The sequence below is a fragment of the Aotus nancymaae genome, unplaced genomic scaffold, assembly GCF_030222135.1.
Source record: "Aotus nancymaae isolate 86718 unplaced genomic scaffold, 86718_ANA_hifiasm-v0.15.2.pri h1tg000011l, whole genome shotgun sequence".
NCBI lineage: Eukaryota > Metazoa > Chordata > Mammalia > Primates > Aotidae > Aotus > Aotus nancymaae.
The window spans coordinates 43,991,219-44,009,574 of record NW_026988422.1 but is presented as its reverse complement, the minus strand read 5'-3'; the positions used below and the strand labels follow the sequence as shown (position 1 = coordinate 44,009,574).

Sequence of the window (18,356 nt, the reverse complement as noted above, 5' to 3'; positions counted from 1 at the left end):
GTCTTGCTATGTCACCAGGCTGGAGTGCAGTGGCACGAACTCAGCTCGTTGCAACCTCTGCCTCCTGGGTTCAAGAGATTCTCCTGCCTCAGCCTCCCGAGTAACTCAAAAAGTATATTTTAAAACCATGTATGTCACAGAGCACAAAGATCAATCAACATTTTTAAATATTATTAAACCATATCATTTTAAAATATAATAAAATTAAGTAATCAAAATGTCCTCAATATTGTTTGCCTTCTTGTACAGGTTAGACCAGAGCAGAGGTTCTCAATCGGTAGGCGAGTCAGCATCACTTGGAGCACTCTTTGAAATACAGATTGCTGAGCCTACCCCGAGAGTTTCTAACTTAGTAGGTTCAGGGTAGCCCTCAAGAATTTGCACTTCTAACAAGTTCTCAGGAAATATTACTACTACTAGTCCGGGCACTGCATTTTGAGGACCACTGGACTAAAGAGACAGCTTTATAGTTACTAGCAATTTTTTCCCATCTGTGCTAGTACAAAAAATCCACTATTCATTTAAAAAAACATTTGTTAAAGGCCTATTCTGTGCCAAGCACTGTATTCCTGAATAAAAACAAGAGATCCCTGTGCTTGTGATACTTATAAAGTGAGGGACATGGGTAATCAACTGTGAAACTAGTAAGTAAATTACATAGTTTGTGAGAAGGTATAAGTACTATAAAAATAAGGAAAAAGTAAAGCAAGGCAAGGGGGATTGGGAGTGCTGGGATAAGAGTGGGAGTATAATTTTAAATATGATGGCCATAGGAGATCTCATTGAAGAGATGACATTTGAGCAAAGACCTGAAATTGGTGAAATAGGGAGTCAGATGCTTATCTGAAAGGAGAGTGTTTCAGGCAGAGGGAAGAGCCAGTAGGCTGGAATAGGGTGAGAAGTTTAAAGTAATAGAGAAGGCCAAAGAGGGAATAGGAAGCCTGGCCATTTAGAGCCTGGCTTTTACTCTGAATGAAAGAAGAGATCCACTGTAGGGTTTTCAGTACAGAAGTGACATGATTTGACTCAGATCTTAAAGATCATTCTGGTTGACAGTATACTGTAGGGGCACATAGGTGGAAGCAGGGTGACCAATTAGGAGGCTATTTCCATTATTCAGGTAAAGGATCAAGGTGGCTGGGACCAAGGTGGTAAAAAGAGATGGATTACAGGCCGGGCGCGGTGGCTCATGCCTGTAATCCCAGCACTTTGGGAGGCCGAGGCGGGTGGATCATTAGGTCAAGAGATCGAGACCATCCTGGTCAACATGGTGAAACCCCGTCTCTACTAAAAATACAAAAAATTAGCTGGGCATGGTGGCGCACGCCTGTAATCCCAGCTACTCAGGAGGCTGAGGCAGGAGAATTGCCTGAACCCAGGAGGCGGAGGTTGCGGTGAGCCGAGATAGCGCCATTGCACTCCAGCCTGGGTAACAAGAGCGAAACTCCGTCTCAAAAAAAAAAAAGAAAAAGAGATGGATTACACAATATGGTTTAAAGGCGGAGCCAATAAAATTTCTTGTTGGACTGGGTGTGGGGGTATACAAGTAAAAAAGGAGCCAAACATGACTCCAGTATTTTTGGTCTGAGCAACCAGAAGGACAGATTTGTCACCAAGGACTGCTAAGCTCTAAGACACTCCACTGTTAAAAGGTCAAAGAAAAGTGAAGGAATCACAAAGTAGACTGTCAAGAAGTAACCCATGAAACAGGTGACGAAAAGAGAACAACTGTGTAAAATGCTGCTGATGGTTCAAATAAGACTGCTTCTGAGAGTTGTTCACTGGAATTAGCAAGGTGTCAGTCACTAGAGACCCTGACGAGAGCAGGTTGGGTAGAGTAGCAGGGTCAAAAACCTAGAGTAAATTGAAGATAGAATGGAAAAAATTAAATTGGAGATACGATTATAAGTAGCTCTAATAAGGCAATTTTGCTCTTCAAGGAAGGAAAGAAATAGGGTATAGCAGGTAGGATCAGAAGACAGTTTTTATTAAGTTGAGAACGTTTAATGATATGGGAGTTAAAAAACATTACTGATTCACACTTTTGAGATGCTTAACTAGACAGAGATAACAAGAATAGGACTGGAAGAAAAGGTAGCAGGTATATTTTGTTACCATGCTCTATTATAAAATTAGTCCATTTTATCAACAGGTGCTTATTGAAATATACTTTAAAAATCCCTAAGTATTTTCACAGGTAATTGAAAAGGTATTCTTCTTTCAAATTGAGTGTTTGATGTGAACAGGTAAAATTTTACAGATTTACTATAAAATATACTAGAGATGTTTTAAATGCACACCGACCTTAATGTTAATACAGCAGTAAGTATAGCCACATTCCAGAATTATTATCCATATTAAACGATCCTCAAAATGGCCCAAGTAATGAGATCCAGGTAGGAGGAGACCTACAACAAATCAGAAAAGAAAAAAAAAAAGAAAATAATTTTTCAAGTTTCTTTTATTTTGCCGTATGTCTTCAAAACTGAAAACACATCTAGAACTGATTCACAACTCCTACTCTCTCCTTAGGTCGAGAACAGAAATAACTATTCACTGTGTATCAGTAGGCATTAAGTTAACTCTTTACAAGAGCAGTTGAAAGAGACAATCTACAGGTGATAATACATAAAAATTCAAGGATTTTCTAGAAAAACACATTAGAAATTGTATAAAATCTTAAATACATGTTAATTATATTAGGAAAAGTATTGAGTTTATAGAAGTCAACTTCACAGTCATGACTTAAAATATTTTTGACATTTTTATGTATATGCATATAAAAGTGTTTTGTGGCTTACAAAATGTACATAAAATGCTACCACACTGTACAAATACTTTTTAAATTTAGTTTTTCTCTACTTTTTTTTTTTTTTTTTTTTGAGATGGAGTTTTGCTCTTCTTGCCCAGGTTCGAGTGCAATGGCACGATCTCAGCTCACCACAACCTCCGATTCCTGGGTTCAAGCAATTCTCCTGCCTCAGCCTCCTGAGTAGCTGGGATTACAGGTGTGCACCACCATGTCTGGCTTTTTTTTTTTTTTTGTATTTTAGAGAGGGGGTTTCTCCATGTTGGTCAGGCTGGTCTCAAACTCTCAACCTCAAGTGATCTGCCTGCCTTGGCCTCTCAAACTGCTGGGATTACAGGCATGAGCCACGGTGCCCGACTTTCTCTAAATACTTTTATCTCTGAGATTTGCCCACATCGACGGCAAACAGCTAAAATTTATTTATTGTAACTGCTGTTGAAAATATACTGTATCAATGTAACTGAATTTGAGTATTCATTTCCTCATTGATAAACTTTTCAGATGTTTCCAGCTTTTCACTATCGTAACTAATGTTACAGAAAGTATCTTTGTGTAAGTCTGCTTGTACAACATGTGGTTCAGAACAGTGTTAACATACCAGAACTGACCGCTGTTCTTCGAAAGGCCTGCTTATATGGTTGGTACTCAGCTGGCATCTGGGAACCCCCTAGCTGGTAAGAGTCTCTCATGTGTCTAACTGTACAAACAATACAATATATCCTGAACACCTGCTCTCTTTTTGGGATTCTGGAGTATTGGTACATGCCAGGCAGAAAGTGCCTGCATGACCAACCTGCAACAAAAGCCCTGGGCATTGTCTCAAACGAGCTTCTCTGGCAGTCAGCATGTTGCACATCACAACTTGTTGCCAGGGGATTAAACACATTCTGTGTGACTCCGTGTGACTGCTAGAGACTTGCACCTGGTCTCTTTTACTCCTTGTGATTTCTCCCTTTGCTGATTTTGCTCTGCATCCGCTTGCTGTAATAAATCTTAGCTGTGAGTCCTCCTAGTGAATCATCAAACCTGGGGTAGTCTTGAGGACCTCCAAAACACATGCACTAGAATTTCTCTACAATTGGAATTACCAAATCATGGAATCTAAAATTGGAATCCCTGAGCCATGGGATATGTACATCTTTACTACAGACTACCAATTAACTCTTCAGAGTGGTTGTACAAATTCCTTATAGCAAGGTTTGAAAGTTCTTGTTCCCCAGGTCCTAGCCAATACTTTGTAGTGTCAAACTGTTCACATTTTTGCCACTTCAATGTATGTGAAATATTATCTCATTGCTTTTTTTCTCCCCTCATCAGAAACTACTTTATAATATACTTCGTGATTGAGTGTATTTGGTTTGATAATAAAGTATAATTTTTAGGTAAATACTATTTCTGATGGGAGTTTAACCCCACAGGTGTTTTAAAAAGAATAGCATTACATAATGAAAATTAATAGCACTGGATAAAAGTAATAGACTATTTTCTATAAGAAAAATGATTATTCATAAAAAATTTGTACTACAAAGATAATTTTGTCTCATAAATCATCTCACATATAAATTAGGAAAGTTCAACCCTGTGTTTTATTAAAATTATAATCTTAAATTGCTACTCTACCTAGAATGAGTTTATCAGAAAGTAATCTGTCATTTTAAAAACAAGTTTCAGGGGCTAAAGCACATGGTAGAAGATGACACACTAGTGTCAAAAACTTATACTTTATCTAAAATCAACCTTGAGAAGTATAATATACTTAAAATTTAGTTAGTGTTTGACAAAAGCATTAAAACTCGTAAGATTAGTTCACTGTCATCAAAAATCTATTTTCTTGCTAATAACTGCATAGCACTTCACTTTGGGAGGCTACCTTTCCTACTGATCACTGACCAAAATTTTTATGTTATCTTGCCCAGTTATCTTGTCAGACTGCTTAACTCTCCATAACTAGTAAGGTATAAACAAAACTCCCTTCTGCTCCTCAAGTTGGTATTATGTAAAGCTAGTTTTCACTAAACTTTATGAATGTAAGCTATTACATCTACTTGACATGAACTCATTATAAATTCATGGAAATCATGAGCCGCGGTTGCTCAGGCCAGTTGTCCTGGCGCATGAGGAGGCAAGGCTATGTGTTCAAGGTCGGCCTGGGCAGAACTGAAAATTCTCATGCACAAAAAAAAAAAATTCATGGCAATCCTGGAAGAAAGGTGTTTCCATGTTTCAATGGTGCAAATGCAATCTGAATTTATTCAAAAAAATGCATTTAAAAAATTATCAAATAACCTTAAGAAAAACTTTCCTCTTTGGGAGGCCAAGGCGGGTGGATCACGAGGTCAGGAGATCGAGACCATCCTGGTCAACATGGTGAAACCCCGTCTCTACTAAAAATACAAAAAATTAGCTGGGCACGGTGGCGCGTGCCTGTAATCCCAGCTACTCAGGAGGCTGAGGCAGGAGAATTGCCTGAACCCAGGAGGCGGAGGTTGCGGTGAGCCGAGATCGCGCCATTGCACTCCAGCCTGGGTAACGAGCGGAACTCCGTCTCAAAAAAAAAAAAAAAAAAAGAAAAACTTTCCTAAGTATTTTTATTTTATAACTTAATTCAGATGAAAATAAGGATCAGGAGATAAACTTCTAATTTCATATTTAGTCGTTCTGCCTACACATCAAAGTGTATGGTTGTTATGCTATATTATAGTTGGATAAAAAGATTGTTTTCCTGGTTTTTTTTTTTGTACTTTAAATACATTAGTGAGAAATTCTTGAGCACAACCCATTTACTTACCTAAACTTCCAGCTGCCATTGCAGTCTGCAGCACAGCAGTCAACCTGGGGACCATTTGGTAGTAGTACACTGTATCCGCACACACACACGCTGTGGTGCCTGCTGCTCCTGGCCAACTCTGAATAGGTCGGGGAAACCCCACCAAGAACAGAGGAAGGGTGAAAAGGGGGAGTAAGGGAGAAGAGAGCAGTGTAGAAAAAACTATGATGACCAAGACGAATGGAGAAAAGACAATGTTGAGTATACATAAGGTGGTAGTTCTTTTTCGACGTTGTTTTTCCTCTGTCCATGATGTCAAAAGAACAGTCACGGCAAACTGCAATTTAGAGATGAACTGAATCAAACGATCACGTATGATACCAACCTGCAGAAATGTAAAAATTATTTTTATTTATCCTTAAAGACTTTTCATGAATTTTCAAGATCTCATAAGAAAGACTATACAGTAATTTTATTCTGCTCCAATATTTTTTAAGAAATAGATCTTATCCTTTGATTCTTTGTTAATTTTTCTCCAATCTCACGATAAATGAGACTACATTCTTAAGTTTGGACTTTCTTAAAAAAAAAAGCAAACAAAAAGAAAACAGTAACACTAAAGAAAACTGACAGTGTACCAACTATGCTTTAAGGTTGACCGTTGTAGGCCATAAATTAGATAATGCAGAAATTGACAAGTTCCTAGAAAGACACAAATTACTAAAACTGGCTTAAGAAGAAATAAAAAATCTGAATAATCAACAAAAAGTAAAGAGACTGAATAATTTTAAAACTACCAACAGAGAGAAGCTGAGGCTCAGATGGCTTCAATACTACAAAATACTACATACCACAAAACAATTTCAGATACATGTTGAATACTATAGAACATTTACAAATAATCAATACCTATTCTTCACCAACTTCTACCAGAAAATAGAATAGTATGGAACACTTCCTAACTCATTTTATAGGATCAGTGCTACCCTGATACCTAAACCAGGCAATGATACACAAGGAAAGAAAACTAGATAAATATACAATTTTATAAATATAGATGACAGACAATATAGTAGCCCACCAAATTCTGCAACATATAAAAAGGACTACACATTACGGCTGAGTGGGATTTATTCCAGGAATATAAGGTTGGTTTAACAACCAAAAATCAATCAACATATTATACCGCATTAATAAAGGACTAAAACCACATGACTATTTCAACAGACACAGAAAAAGCATTCGACAAAATTCAATACCGTTCATGATAAAAAAAAATTTATCTCAGAGGTGTCCAATCTTTTGGCTTCCCTGAACCACACTGGAAGAATTGTCTTGGGCCACACATAAAATACATTAGCATTAATGATATCTGATGAGCTAAAAGAAAAAAAAAATTGCAAAAACCCTCTACCTCATAATGTTTTAATAAAGTTTATAAATTTCTGTTGGGCCACATTCAAAGCCATCTTGGGCCACATGCAGCCGGTGGGCCACAGTTTGGACAAGCTTGATTTACCTAGTAATAGAAGGGAACTTCTTCAACCTGATAAAAGCATCCATGAAAAAATCCTTAGCTGATACCACATTCAATGGTAAAAGACTGACATCATACTTAATGGAGAAAGATGGAATGCTTTCGTCATAAGATGTCCATTCCTATTCCTTCTGTTCAACATTATGCTGGAGTTATTTCCATTGCAATTAGGCAAGAAAAAGAAATGAAAAGCATTTAGCCTAGACAGAAGAGAAGTAAAACTATCTCTTAATTGCAGATGACCTGATCTTATACATAGAATATCCTAAGAACCCACTAAAAATCTATTAGAATAAGGGAGTTCAGTGAGACTCCAGGACATAGGTTTAATATTTTAAAAATCAAGTGTATTTCATACTCTGATAATAAGCCAAAACATGAAATTAAGAAGACTTCCATCTATAATATCATCCAAAAGAATAAAATACTTAGGAATAAAATTAAGAAGTCTAAGACTTATATACTGAAAACTACAAAACATTGTTGAAATAAATCAAAGAAGATCTAAAAAAATGGAAAGACATCTCATGTTCATGGATTGGAAGAATATTTTAAAGATGGCAAACTATCCAAATAGATGATGACAATGCAAGGGTCCTAAGAGTCGAAACAATCTTGAAAAAGAAGGACAAAGTTGGAGGACTCACACATCCCAACTTCGAACTCTACTACAACCTAGTGTAACTAAGCGAGTGCGGTGCTGGCATGAAGACAGACACATAAATGAATGAAAGAGAACTCAGAGTAGTCCAGAAATAAACTCTAACATTTCCAGTCATCTGATTTTTGAGAAGGGTGCTAAGAAATTCACTGCAGGCACAAGAATCATTTAAATAAATGGTGGTAGGGCTACCGGACTTTCATGTGCCAAAGAGTAACTTTGGAGCCCTACCTCACATCATATCCAAAAATTAACTCAAAGTAGATCAGACTCTATGTAAGTGCTAAAACTATAAAAGTTTTAGTAGAAAACAAAGTAAATTTTCATGACCTTGGAGTAAGCAGTGTTTGTGAGATATGACATCAAAAACAAAGGTGACAAAGGAAACATATATTAAACTTCATTAAACTTTTGTTCTTCAAATGATACTATGCAGAAAGTGAAAGATAACCTACAGAATAGGTTGAAAATAGGAGAAAAATTGTTCATTGTCAAGAGACTTTTATCTAGAATACATAAAGAACTGTCACAGCTCAACAACAGAAAGATAAATAACCCAAATTAAAATGGGCAAAGGATTGGAATAGACACTTCTCAAAACAAATAAACAAATGACCCAAAACACATAAAATATTGATCAGAGAAATGCAAATCAAAATAACAAGGTGGCAGTTCACATTCATTAGTATGGCCGTAATGAAAATGTCAGATAGTAACAAGTGCTGGTGAGGATGTGGAGAAACTGGAATCCTCATACATTGCTGATGGGAATGTAAAATGGTGCAGCTCCTCTGGAAACAGTTTTGTAGTACACTGAAGCACTAAACAAGGAGTTCCTATACAACCAGAAATTCCAGTTCTAGGTACATGTGCCCAAGATAAATGAAAACACACATTCACAAATAAACTTGTACACAGATGTTCACAGCAATATTCTTTTTAATAGTCAAAAGGTGGAAACATCTGATAAATCAACTAATGTATTAACCAAATGTAGTATATCTATAAAATGGAATCGTATTTGGTAATAAAAAGTACAGTTATGCATCACTTAATGACAAGGATGTGTTCTTTTTTTTTGAGATGGAGTTTTGCTCTTGTTGCCAGGGCTGGAGTACAATGGTGTGATCTCGGCTCACCACAACTTCCACCTCCTAGGTTCAAGTGATTCTCCTGCCTCAGCCACCTGAGTAGCTGGAATAACAGGCATGCACCACCACGGCCGGCTAATTTTGTATTTTTAGAGATGGGGTTTCTCTATGTTGGTCAGGCTGGTCTTTACCTCCCCAACCTCAAGTGATCCACCTGCCTTGGCCTCCCAAAGTGCTGGGATTACAGGCATGAGCCACAGCACCTGATCAGACAGGATATGTTCTAAGAAATGTGTTTTGTAGTATCTTGAAGCATTAAACATGGAGTTCCTATACAACCAGAAATTCCAGTCCTAGGTATGTATACCCAAGATAAACAAAAACATATGTTCACAAATAATGAGAATGATCATTGAGTGAGTATCATAGAGCATACATACACAGACCTAGGTGGTATAACCTACTACATACTAGGGTATATGGTATAGCCTATTGCTCATAGCCTACAAACCTGTCCTGAATGTTACAGTACTGAATACTGTAGGCAACTGTAACATAATCGTAAGTAGTTTTGTACCTAAACATTGAAACTGTACAGTAAAAATATACATTATAAAAGATAAAAAATGGTACACTTGAATAGGGCACTTACTATGAATGGGGCTTGCAGGACTAGAAGCTGCTCTAAGTTAGTGAGTGAGTGGTGAATGAATGTGAAGTCCTAGGACATTACTATACACTACTGTAGATTTTAAAAACACTGTACTCTTAGGTTACTCTAAATTTATTTTCAAAATATTTTTCATTCTTCAATAATAAATTAACCTTATCTTACTATAACTTTCTTATTTTATAAACTTTCTTTACTTTTTGACTCTTTTGTAATGACACTTAGCTTAAAACACATTGTACAGCTGTTCAAAATTTTTTCTTTGTATCCCTATTATATAAGCTTTTTTCTATTTAAAAATTTTTAACTTTTAAAACTTTGTCAAAAATGAAGATACAAAAACACACATCAGTCTAGGCATATAGAGGGTCAGATCATCAATATCACTGTCTTCCACCTCCACATCTTGTTCTACTGGAAGGTCTTCAAGGGCAGTAACATACATGGAGCTGTCATCTCCTATGATAACAATGCCTTCTTCTGGAATACCTCCTGAAGGACCTGCCTGAGGCTGTTTTACAGCTTTTATTTTTTAATATGTAGGAATATGCTCTAAAATAATGATAAGAAGCACAGTAAATACATAAACCAGTAGTTGCTTATTGTCAAGTATTACATACTGTGCACAACTGTATGTGCTATACTTTTATATAACTGGCAGCCCAGTAGGTTTGTTTACACCAGCATCACCACAAACACATGAGTAATGTGCTATGCTACAAGGGCTATGCCACTAGGTGATAGGAATTTTTCATCTGAATTATAATCTTATGAAACCACCGTTGTATATATGGTCTGTCATTGAATGAAGCGTCCTTAGTGATAGGAATTTTTCATCTGAATTATAATCTTATGAAACCACCGTTGTATATATGGTCTGTCATTGAATGAAGCGTCCTTAGTGATAGGAATTTTTCATCTGAATTATAATCTTATGAAACCACCATTGTATATATGGTCTGTCATTGAATGAAGCGTCCTTATGCAATGCATGACTGTACTGATACATGTTGTTACATAAATGAATCTTGAAAACATAAAAGTGAAAGCCAAATGCAAAAGATCACATGCTGCAGAATTTCATTCATGTGAAATATCTAAAATACACAAAGCTATAAAGACAGAAAGTAGATTAGTGGCTGCTGGGACTAGAGTGGGCAGTAGATGAGATGGAAATGGGGAATAACAATTGAGGTTTCTTTATGGGATGTTGAAAGTGTTCTAAAATTAAATTGTGGTGATGACTACAAAACTGAATATACACCACTAAATGGATAAATATTACAGTATGTGAAATATATTTCACTAAAGCTGTTAAAAAATACATTTACCAGTAAGAGTCTGATTCCTGTATCCAGGCTTCTGTTCCACCATATGTCTGCACTGGAGATCAAGTGTACTGCTGATACAATAACTGTCTCTATTAAAGCATTTTCTGTATTCTGCCATACCTGCGGTATACAAATTATCCACTTTCATCAGGTAGAATTAGATAATCTATGCAAACTATTAAGCAAAATTACAAGAAAACTTAGCAGTAGGAAATTACTATTAAACACATATTAGGATTACCATTCTAAAAGCTCTTGTGAATCCAATAGAGACAGACACTGAGTGGAGCCCTTGTAAGGAACTGTCCAATGAAAGAAATGCTATCATAGCAAAAGGTGATACTAAAACAAAACAAAACAAAAAGAGAGAAATTTAATTAAGGCAAAATAGCTCCTTCTACCATATTTTATTTTGGCAAATATACATTTTCATAAGCATATTTAAGCAATGAACTAAAAAAGCTAACAAACAAAAAACCAAAACATAAAAGAACAAACATTTATATGTGGTATAATACTGCACAAATATGGGAATTCAGCAATATTTTTGAATACTTGCTGGATATGATTTATAACACAAGGTTAACAGACTTTATCTTCCTACCTAAAGTTAGCAAAATCCGTCTGACAATACCAATCTTCATGAGCCTGGTTTGCTTCTCTAAGAACACAGTCAAAATTTGAACATCCTTCGGATAAAAAGGATTTCGGAAAATTCCAAAGATATACAGGTTTTGAATTTCCCTAAGTATCCACAGTATTATAAGTAATATCATCAAACCATAGCTCACAATAGCCTGGGAACTGCTTTTGGAAATCTGTGAGAAGCCAGCAAAGTGATGAAGCAAACTAGTTTCTAAAAGAGCCAAGACTAATATAATGATGTAGAAAAGGCACTCCTTCCATATAAAATGTTTTCCTGGACTGCTGGATAAATCCTTAGATTTGGTTCCAATTTTGTGACCTATGTCACTTAAGTTCAGACTCAGCAGGAAACCAAATCCAGTCATGAAGAGAACCACACCAACAGTGCTTGGAATGAAATATGATGTTATAGCTGTTCCAGCAGACATGATGAACATTACTAATAACCTGCAGAGGAAAAAAAGAAAAAAGATTTACTTGAAAAGAAAAATGTTCTTTAAGAATATGTTACACATAACATCAATATTTTAAAATGAATACCGTAGGTGGGTTGACATAGATGAGCCTCCAAGGCCGAACTCTAAAACCTGCTCCATTGCCCATAAGAAAAGTGCATCGGGAGGGGGCAGAGTCCCAAGTGCCCACAGAAAGGGTAAAAATACAAACAAGATGTGTAAAATCTGATTCACTTGTTCTAGAGCTGGTATATTTACCATAAACCTATAAAAAAAGAACATTTAAATCACACAAAATACATAGAAGAGTCTTTTAAAGAAAAGCAAAACACAAAATAACACACTCCCTTCCAAAACAAACAAAAAAAACCCCACACACACCCTCAACACAGAAAAGTCTTAATCGCAACTTACAAATGATCATTACAGATAAATTGTGACAACTGTCCTTCTATATCAGCAACTACCCCTACTCAATTGTGTACAAGCTTAGCATTTAGACAATATGTGAATTCAAATGTGCAAAGGAGGAGGAAATAATTAAAAGCCATCATCGAATAGCAAGAAAATTGAATACAGGAATTTGTAAAACTGAACAACTGAGGCCAGAGCAAAAATATTTCTCCCTTAAATGTCTAAACTACTATATTGAATGAAATTCTACGAATGATTCTTCAGAGTTTAAGATTTTACAATTTAAAATTAGCTGGGCATGGTGGTACATGTCTGTAATTCCAGCTACTCAGGAGGCTCAGGGACGAGAATCACTTGAAGCCGAGAGGCGGAGGTTGCAGTGAGCCAAGATTGTGCTACTGCACTCTCGCCTGGGCGACAGAGCGAGACTCCATCTAAAACAAAACAAAACAAAACAAAAGAACAAAACAATCTCTTTCAGCCTCTACCCATTACATAAAGCCATTTCCACATTTTTAGGTATTTGTTACAAAGGCATCCCACTTCTTAGTAGCAAAATCTTAATTGGTGTGGGCTGCCATAACAAAACACCATAGGCTGAGTAGCTTAAACAACAGAAATTTATTTTCTCACAGTTCTGAAGGCTGGAAGTCCAAGATCAGGCTGCCAGTATAGTCAGGCTATGATGAGAGCTCTCTTTTTTGGTTTGCAGGTGGCCACCTTATTGCTGTGTCCTTACATGACACAGAGAGGGAGAGATCAAGCTCTCTGGTGACTCTTAAGGGGATTAGTCCCTTCATAGCAGGGACCTGCCTTCATGACCTAATTACCTGCCAAAGGCCTCATCTCCAAATACCATCATATTAGGGTTTAAGACTGCAATATATAAATTCTGGAGAGACACAAATATTCAGTCCATAACATGCCTGAACATTTCTACCTGGACACTAACCTAGGAAAAGAAAGCTGCAATCTACAGAAACAGAGATAGAAAAGTCAAACCTGAAAAGGCAAGTAAAAGAAACTATCAAACAATTTTGTGGACAATTATGTTTTTTAAAAAAAAAACTATTTTCTACTTTTCTTCTGTAACAAGTTCATTTTAAAAAATCAGTATTACTTCTATTGTTGCTATCACAAAATTAGAAATAAATTTTCTACTTGTCTTCAATTCACTTGATCTGTATATAATATTTATGTGTATACATTTTAAATTCTTCCTTTTCTCCCCACAGAAAAGTTCCATCTCCTTACACAGGTTTCAGCAACCCAAAGCTCCTTATTTAAAGTGAAACACAAAATTGAAAAGTTCCTTCTTTATCTCAAGAAGGTTTTAAAAAAAACTCTTCAATAAGTTTTAGCTATTGCTTTAATATGTTTTACAGAGATCAATCCTAAAAGAATTATCAAAATAACCTGTCACCCATGGTTTGATGATTTTTAATTGATAGATTCATTTTTTTTAATACCAAAAGGAAAGCTCTCTTACGCTGTATTCTTAAAAACAAAGCAAGTTACAAAATATTTGGTAGGTTTTTACCTGTGTGCCAGATCCACAGAAACAAAGAAAAAAATATAAAGAGGTCTCATAAGAGGAGTAATTTCGTAAGTATCCTCTGTTTGAAAAGTCGCAGTCTCCGTAGCTGTGTTTACAATTAATGAATATTCTCCTATACATAATGTCATCCATCCAAAGAAGAATAGTAGAGTAGTGCCTCCTATACTGCCATACAGCAAGGTTATTCTATTTGGGAGCAGATACCATGTTCCAAGACCACATACTAATCCAGCAAGAACAGAATGAAAAACTGTATTGGGTATATATTTCTTGCCAGGAATGAGAAATCTGACAGTCTCAGCACCAGCACAACTTGTAAATTCATGCTCATCCTCCTCTGCTAAGATATCCGTGGTTAGTATTCTTTCTATTGTTGCTGATTTGCTTCTGGCATATAAACTTGTGAACTGGATGACAAATGCAGTAAAAAGCATTAATCCACCTGAAAGTGCTGCTGTATAATAATCTTTCAGGATGCCTAACTGGTACAAAAGTGTTCCTACTCCACCCCAAACCCATGGCATTAGAAAGAGAATAATTTGATTAACATATATGTAAGGAGGGGCACAATAGCCTAATTTGAATCGAGGGCCTCCAAGAACAGTCTGTGGAAAGCGCTTCAGAAAGAAGTCCTGCTTGTAATCGTTCAGTAGAGGCACATCTGGACTCATCATCATTTGGGATTATTCTGAAAGTCACATGCTTTTCTGTAACGCAGCAGTTTCTAAAAAATAAAAATTAAAAAAAAGTCACTGTTTGAAAATGTCATACTTAAAACCTGTGAGGAAAAACCTCACACTTTTATTTCATCGCCTTACTTCCTTCAAGGGTAGGATTTATAACTGCACTTCTCAGACCTCTTCCTGACACATACTTGATGCTAAGTTGTTAGTTTTTATAAACAAAATAAATATGTTCAGTTATTTTTTTTGAGAGACAGTCTCACTCTGTCAGCCAAGCTGGAGTAAACTGTTGTGATCACAGCTCACTGCAGCTTCAACCTCCCAAGCTCAAGTGATCTCCCACCTCTGCCTCCTGAGTAGCTGGGACTATAGGCACATTCCCCAATGCCTTGTTAATTTTTTATTTTTTGTAGAGATGGGGTTTTGCCATATTACCCAGGCTGGTCTTGAGTATCTGGGTTCGAGTGATCCTCCTGCCTGACTTTGCAAAGTGCTGGGATTACAAGCATGAGCCACTGTGCTCAGTCTTATTTTTCATTTAAAAAAAATCACATTCTTTTTTAACTTATAATTTAGTATTTGGAATTAGACTTTAATTCACATATTTAAATTCTGAAGTCAATGGTAAGTCCAAACTGCCAGTACTTTCAATTCAAATCAATTTAGGTTACTTTTATTTAAGAGCCATATAAATTTAAATATCAAATAACAGAGGTTCTCTTCAGTTCAACTCTTCCTTATTCCTTGAAGCTTATTCTGAAAAATAATTACCCTACACAAAACCAGCTAGCGAAGTATTACTTTGGTGGATCATGTTAGGCTAGAAGGGAAAAATAAAATTTAAAACCATCTTAAAATAGTCTTTCTTCCAGTCAGTTTAAAAATAGTCTTTCCTCTAGTCAATTCTACCTAACCAGTATCAATTCTGGAGAGAGATTTGGGGCAGCATGAAAAGTTTGGGAGTCACCTTTAAGAATTAGTACGTTTGGCCGGGCGCGGTGGCTCAAGCCTGTAATCCCAGCACTTTGGGAGGCCGAGGCGGGTGGATCACGAGGTCAAGAGATCGAGACCATCCTGGTCAACATGGTGAAACCCCGTCTCTACTAATACAAAAAATTAGCTGGGCATGGTGGCGCGTGCCTGTAATCCCAGCTACTCAGGAGGCTGAGGCAGGAGAATTGCCTGAACCCAGGAGGCGGAGGTTGCGGTGAGCCGAGATTGCGCCATTGCACTCCAGCCTGGGTAACAAGAGCGAAACTCCGTCTCAAAAAAAAAAAAAAAAAAAAAAAAAAAAAAAAAAAAAAAAAAAAAAGAATTAGTACGTTAGATCACCTCTTTGTTATACTGCTATGAAGTTTTTTATGAAGTTTTAAAAATTGTAAACATCTATCTTTTTACATCTTCCAATCATTGGTCTTAGTTGTGCACAGAACGAATCACAGCTTTTACTCACACGACAGCCCTGCAAGTACAGCTAGCCCTTTCGTATCTGTGAGTTCTGCATCCGTGGATTCAACCAACCACAGACAGAAAACAATCAGGAAAATAACTGTATCTGTACTGAACATGTACCGTTTTTTCCCATTATTATTCCCTAAATAATAAAGTATAGTTATTTACATAGCATTTACATAGTATTAGGTATTATAAGTAATCTAGGGATGATTTAAAGTACAGCAAGGAAGTGCATAGGTTATATGCATATACTATACCATTTTATATCAGAGACATGAACATCCTTGGATTTTGGTATCTGAGGGAGGTCCTAGAACTTAACTTTCACAGATACCAAGGAATGACTGTACTCACAAACTAACAACTACAGGGCCAAATCGAACCTCAGTGATCTACAGGGTCAATCTTAGGGAATGGAGAGAGTTCCTCCTTCCCCTCTGTACAAGCTTGTCTCCTGCACTGATGTCACTGTATGATATTCCACTATAATTGTCTTATAGAAACCAAGGAGTAAGAAAGGTCACACTCCTGTGGGAGGGAATAAGCATTCTGATATCAGTTATCTATGGAAGATGCCATCAAACAGGAAAATGAACTTGGATGGATGGTCTGGGTTTTGAAGAATCTGGATGTGCCTGAAATTTCTCCAAAAAGTTAGGCAAAAGTTAGCCCTTCTAGCTCTACTGAGATAACTCAGAAACAAGGTAGTGTGGCTTCTTGGGAAAGTAAAGATACTTTATAAACCAGATTATCTAACTGCATGTTAGTATTCCTATTCATTTCCCTTTTAGTATTTCTGGGTCTTTTGTAAAGTTTTGTTTAAATGTTTTCATCCATTTGATGAAATAATCTGTGATCATATTCCAAATAGTGGAATATCTGAAGTGTTATTATTGTAGAAACATGCAAAAATGCCCATGATATACTGAAAAGTAAAATAAACATACTACTGATTCCATTTGTATCCAAAATAAAGAGTACACATACCTGTGTATACAGAAGGTTTTATACAGTTTGCATATGCATAAAAAGTTTCAGAAGGAATATTAACTAAGCTGTATTTTATGTGTAACATTTAACATCTCTTCAAATTACCAGATGTCCTCCAGAACTCTCAACATCACACCCCGTAAATACATTCCGTGTTCTTCTTCCACTAAATTCACGTCTCTCCTTTGCCTAGGATGATGTCCTCTCCTCCCTTCCCAAATTAGTGACTTTAAGCAACTTTTAAGACATTTCTGAAAATTTTGCAGAGCAGTTTAGTCTAGCTGAATATCTCTTCTCTCTGTATTCTAAAACCACTGCTTGTTCTACATACTACAAGGTGTGCGTCACAAATCTGAAATCCCAAATCCTCCAAAAGCTGAAACTTTTTTTTTTTGAGATGAAGTCTTGCTCTGTCGCCCACGTTGAAGTGCAATGTTGCAACCTCGGCTCATTTGCAAACTCTGCCTCCCAGGTTCAAGCAATTCTCCTGCCTCAGCCTCCTGAGTAGCTGAGATCACAGGTGCACGCCAACATGCCTGGCTAATTTTTCTATTTTTAGTAGAGATGAGGTTTCTCTATGTTGGCCAAGCTGGTCTCAAACTCCTGACCTCAGGTGATCCACCTGCCTCAGCCTCCTGAAGTGGTGGGATTACAGGCATGAGCCACTGTGCCTGGCCAGCTAAACTTTTTAAGTGCCAACATGATGCTCAAAGGAGATGCTCATTAGAGCATTTCTGATTTTTGGATTTGGCATGCATAACTGGCATAATGCAAATATTCCAAAATCTGGAAAAAAAAAACCCAAATCCAAAATACTTCTGGTCTCAAGGAATTTGGATAAAGGACACTCAACCTATACTTACCTTGTAACATGTATTAGTATAGGGCATTTCTCACAGTAACTTCTTGTATTGTTCACCTCTTTATATTTTATCTTTTCAGATTTATTTATTTTCTCTATTAATAATATGCTATTTGGCATAGGAGCTGATATGGTTTGGCTGTTTCCCCACCCAAATCTCATCTTGAATTGTAGCTCCCATAATTCCCATGTGTTGTAGGAAGGACCTGGTGGGAAATAATTGAATCATGGGGGTGGTTTCCCCCATACTGTTCTTGTGGCAGTGAATAAGTCTCACGAGATCTGATGGTTTTATAAGGGGAAACCCTTTTGCTTGGTTCTTACTGTCTCTTGCCTGCTGCCATGTAAGACATGCTTTTCACCTTCTACCTTCTGCCAGCAAATTGGTACTAGGAGAGGGGTGCTGCTGTAAAGATGTGCAAAAACAT

General features: G+C 36.8%; 1 protein-coding gene across 7 annotated transcripts in view; it reads right to left on the bottom strand.

Moving 5' to 3' along the window:
• The window catches only part of PCNX4 (pecanex 4), a 98,097-nt gene that overhangs the window by 59,005 nt on the left and 20,736 nt on the right, over positions 1-18,356 (bottom strand). For 6 of the 7 annotated variants that reach the window (XM_064374903.1, XM_064374901.1, XM_064374897.1 and 3 more), the window contains exons 2-8: positions 13,921-14,662; positions 12,052-12,231; positions 11,471-11,958; positions 11,108-11,208; positions 10,867-10,986; positions 5,598-5,961; positions 2,305-2,408 (exon numbers count right to left, since the gene is read on the bottom strand). In XM_064374903.1, coding sequence (XP_064230973.1) covers positions 2,305-2,408; positions 5,598-5,961; positions 10,867-10,986; positions 11,108-11,208; positions 11,471-11,958; positions 12,052-12,231; positions 13,921-14,615 — 2,052 coding nt within the window. In that variant the 5' untranslated portion in view covers positions 14,616-14,662. The remainder of the gene's footprint in view (positions 1-2,304; positions 2,409-5,597; positions 5,962-10,866; positions 10,987-11,107; positions 11,209-11,470; positions 11,959-12,051; positions 12,232-13,920; positions 14,663-18,356) is intronic. The other variant, XM_064374899.1, reaches the window with a different exon arrangement.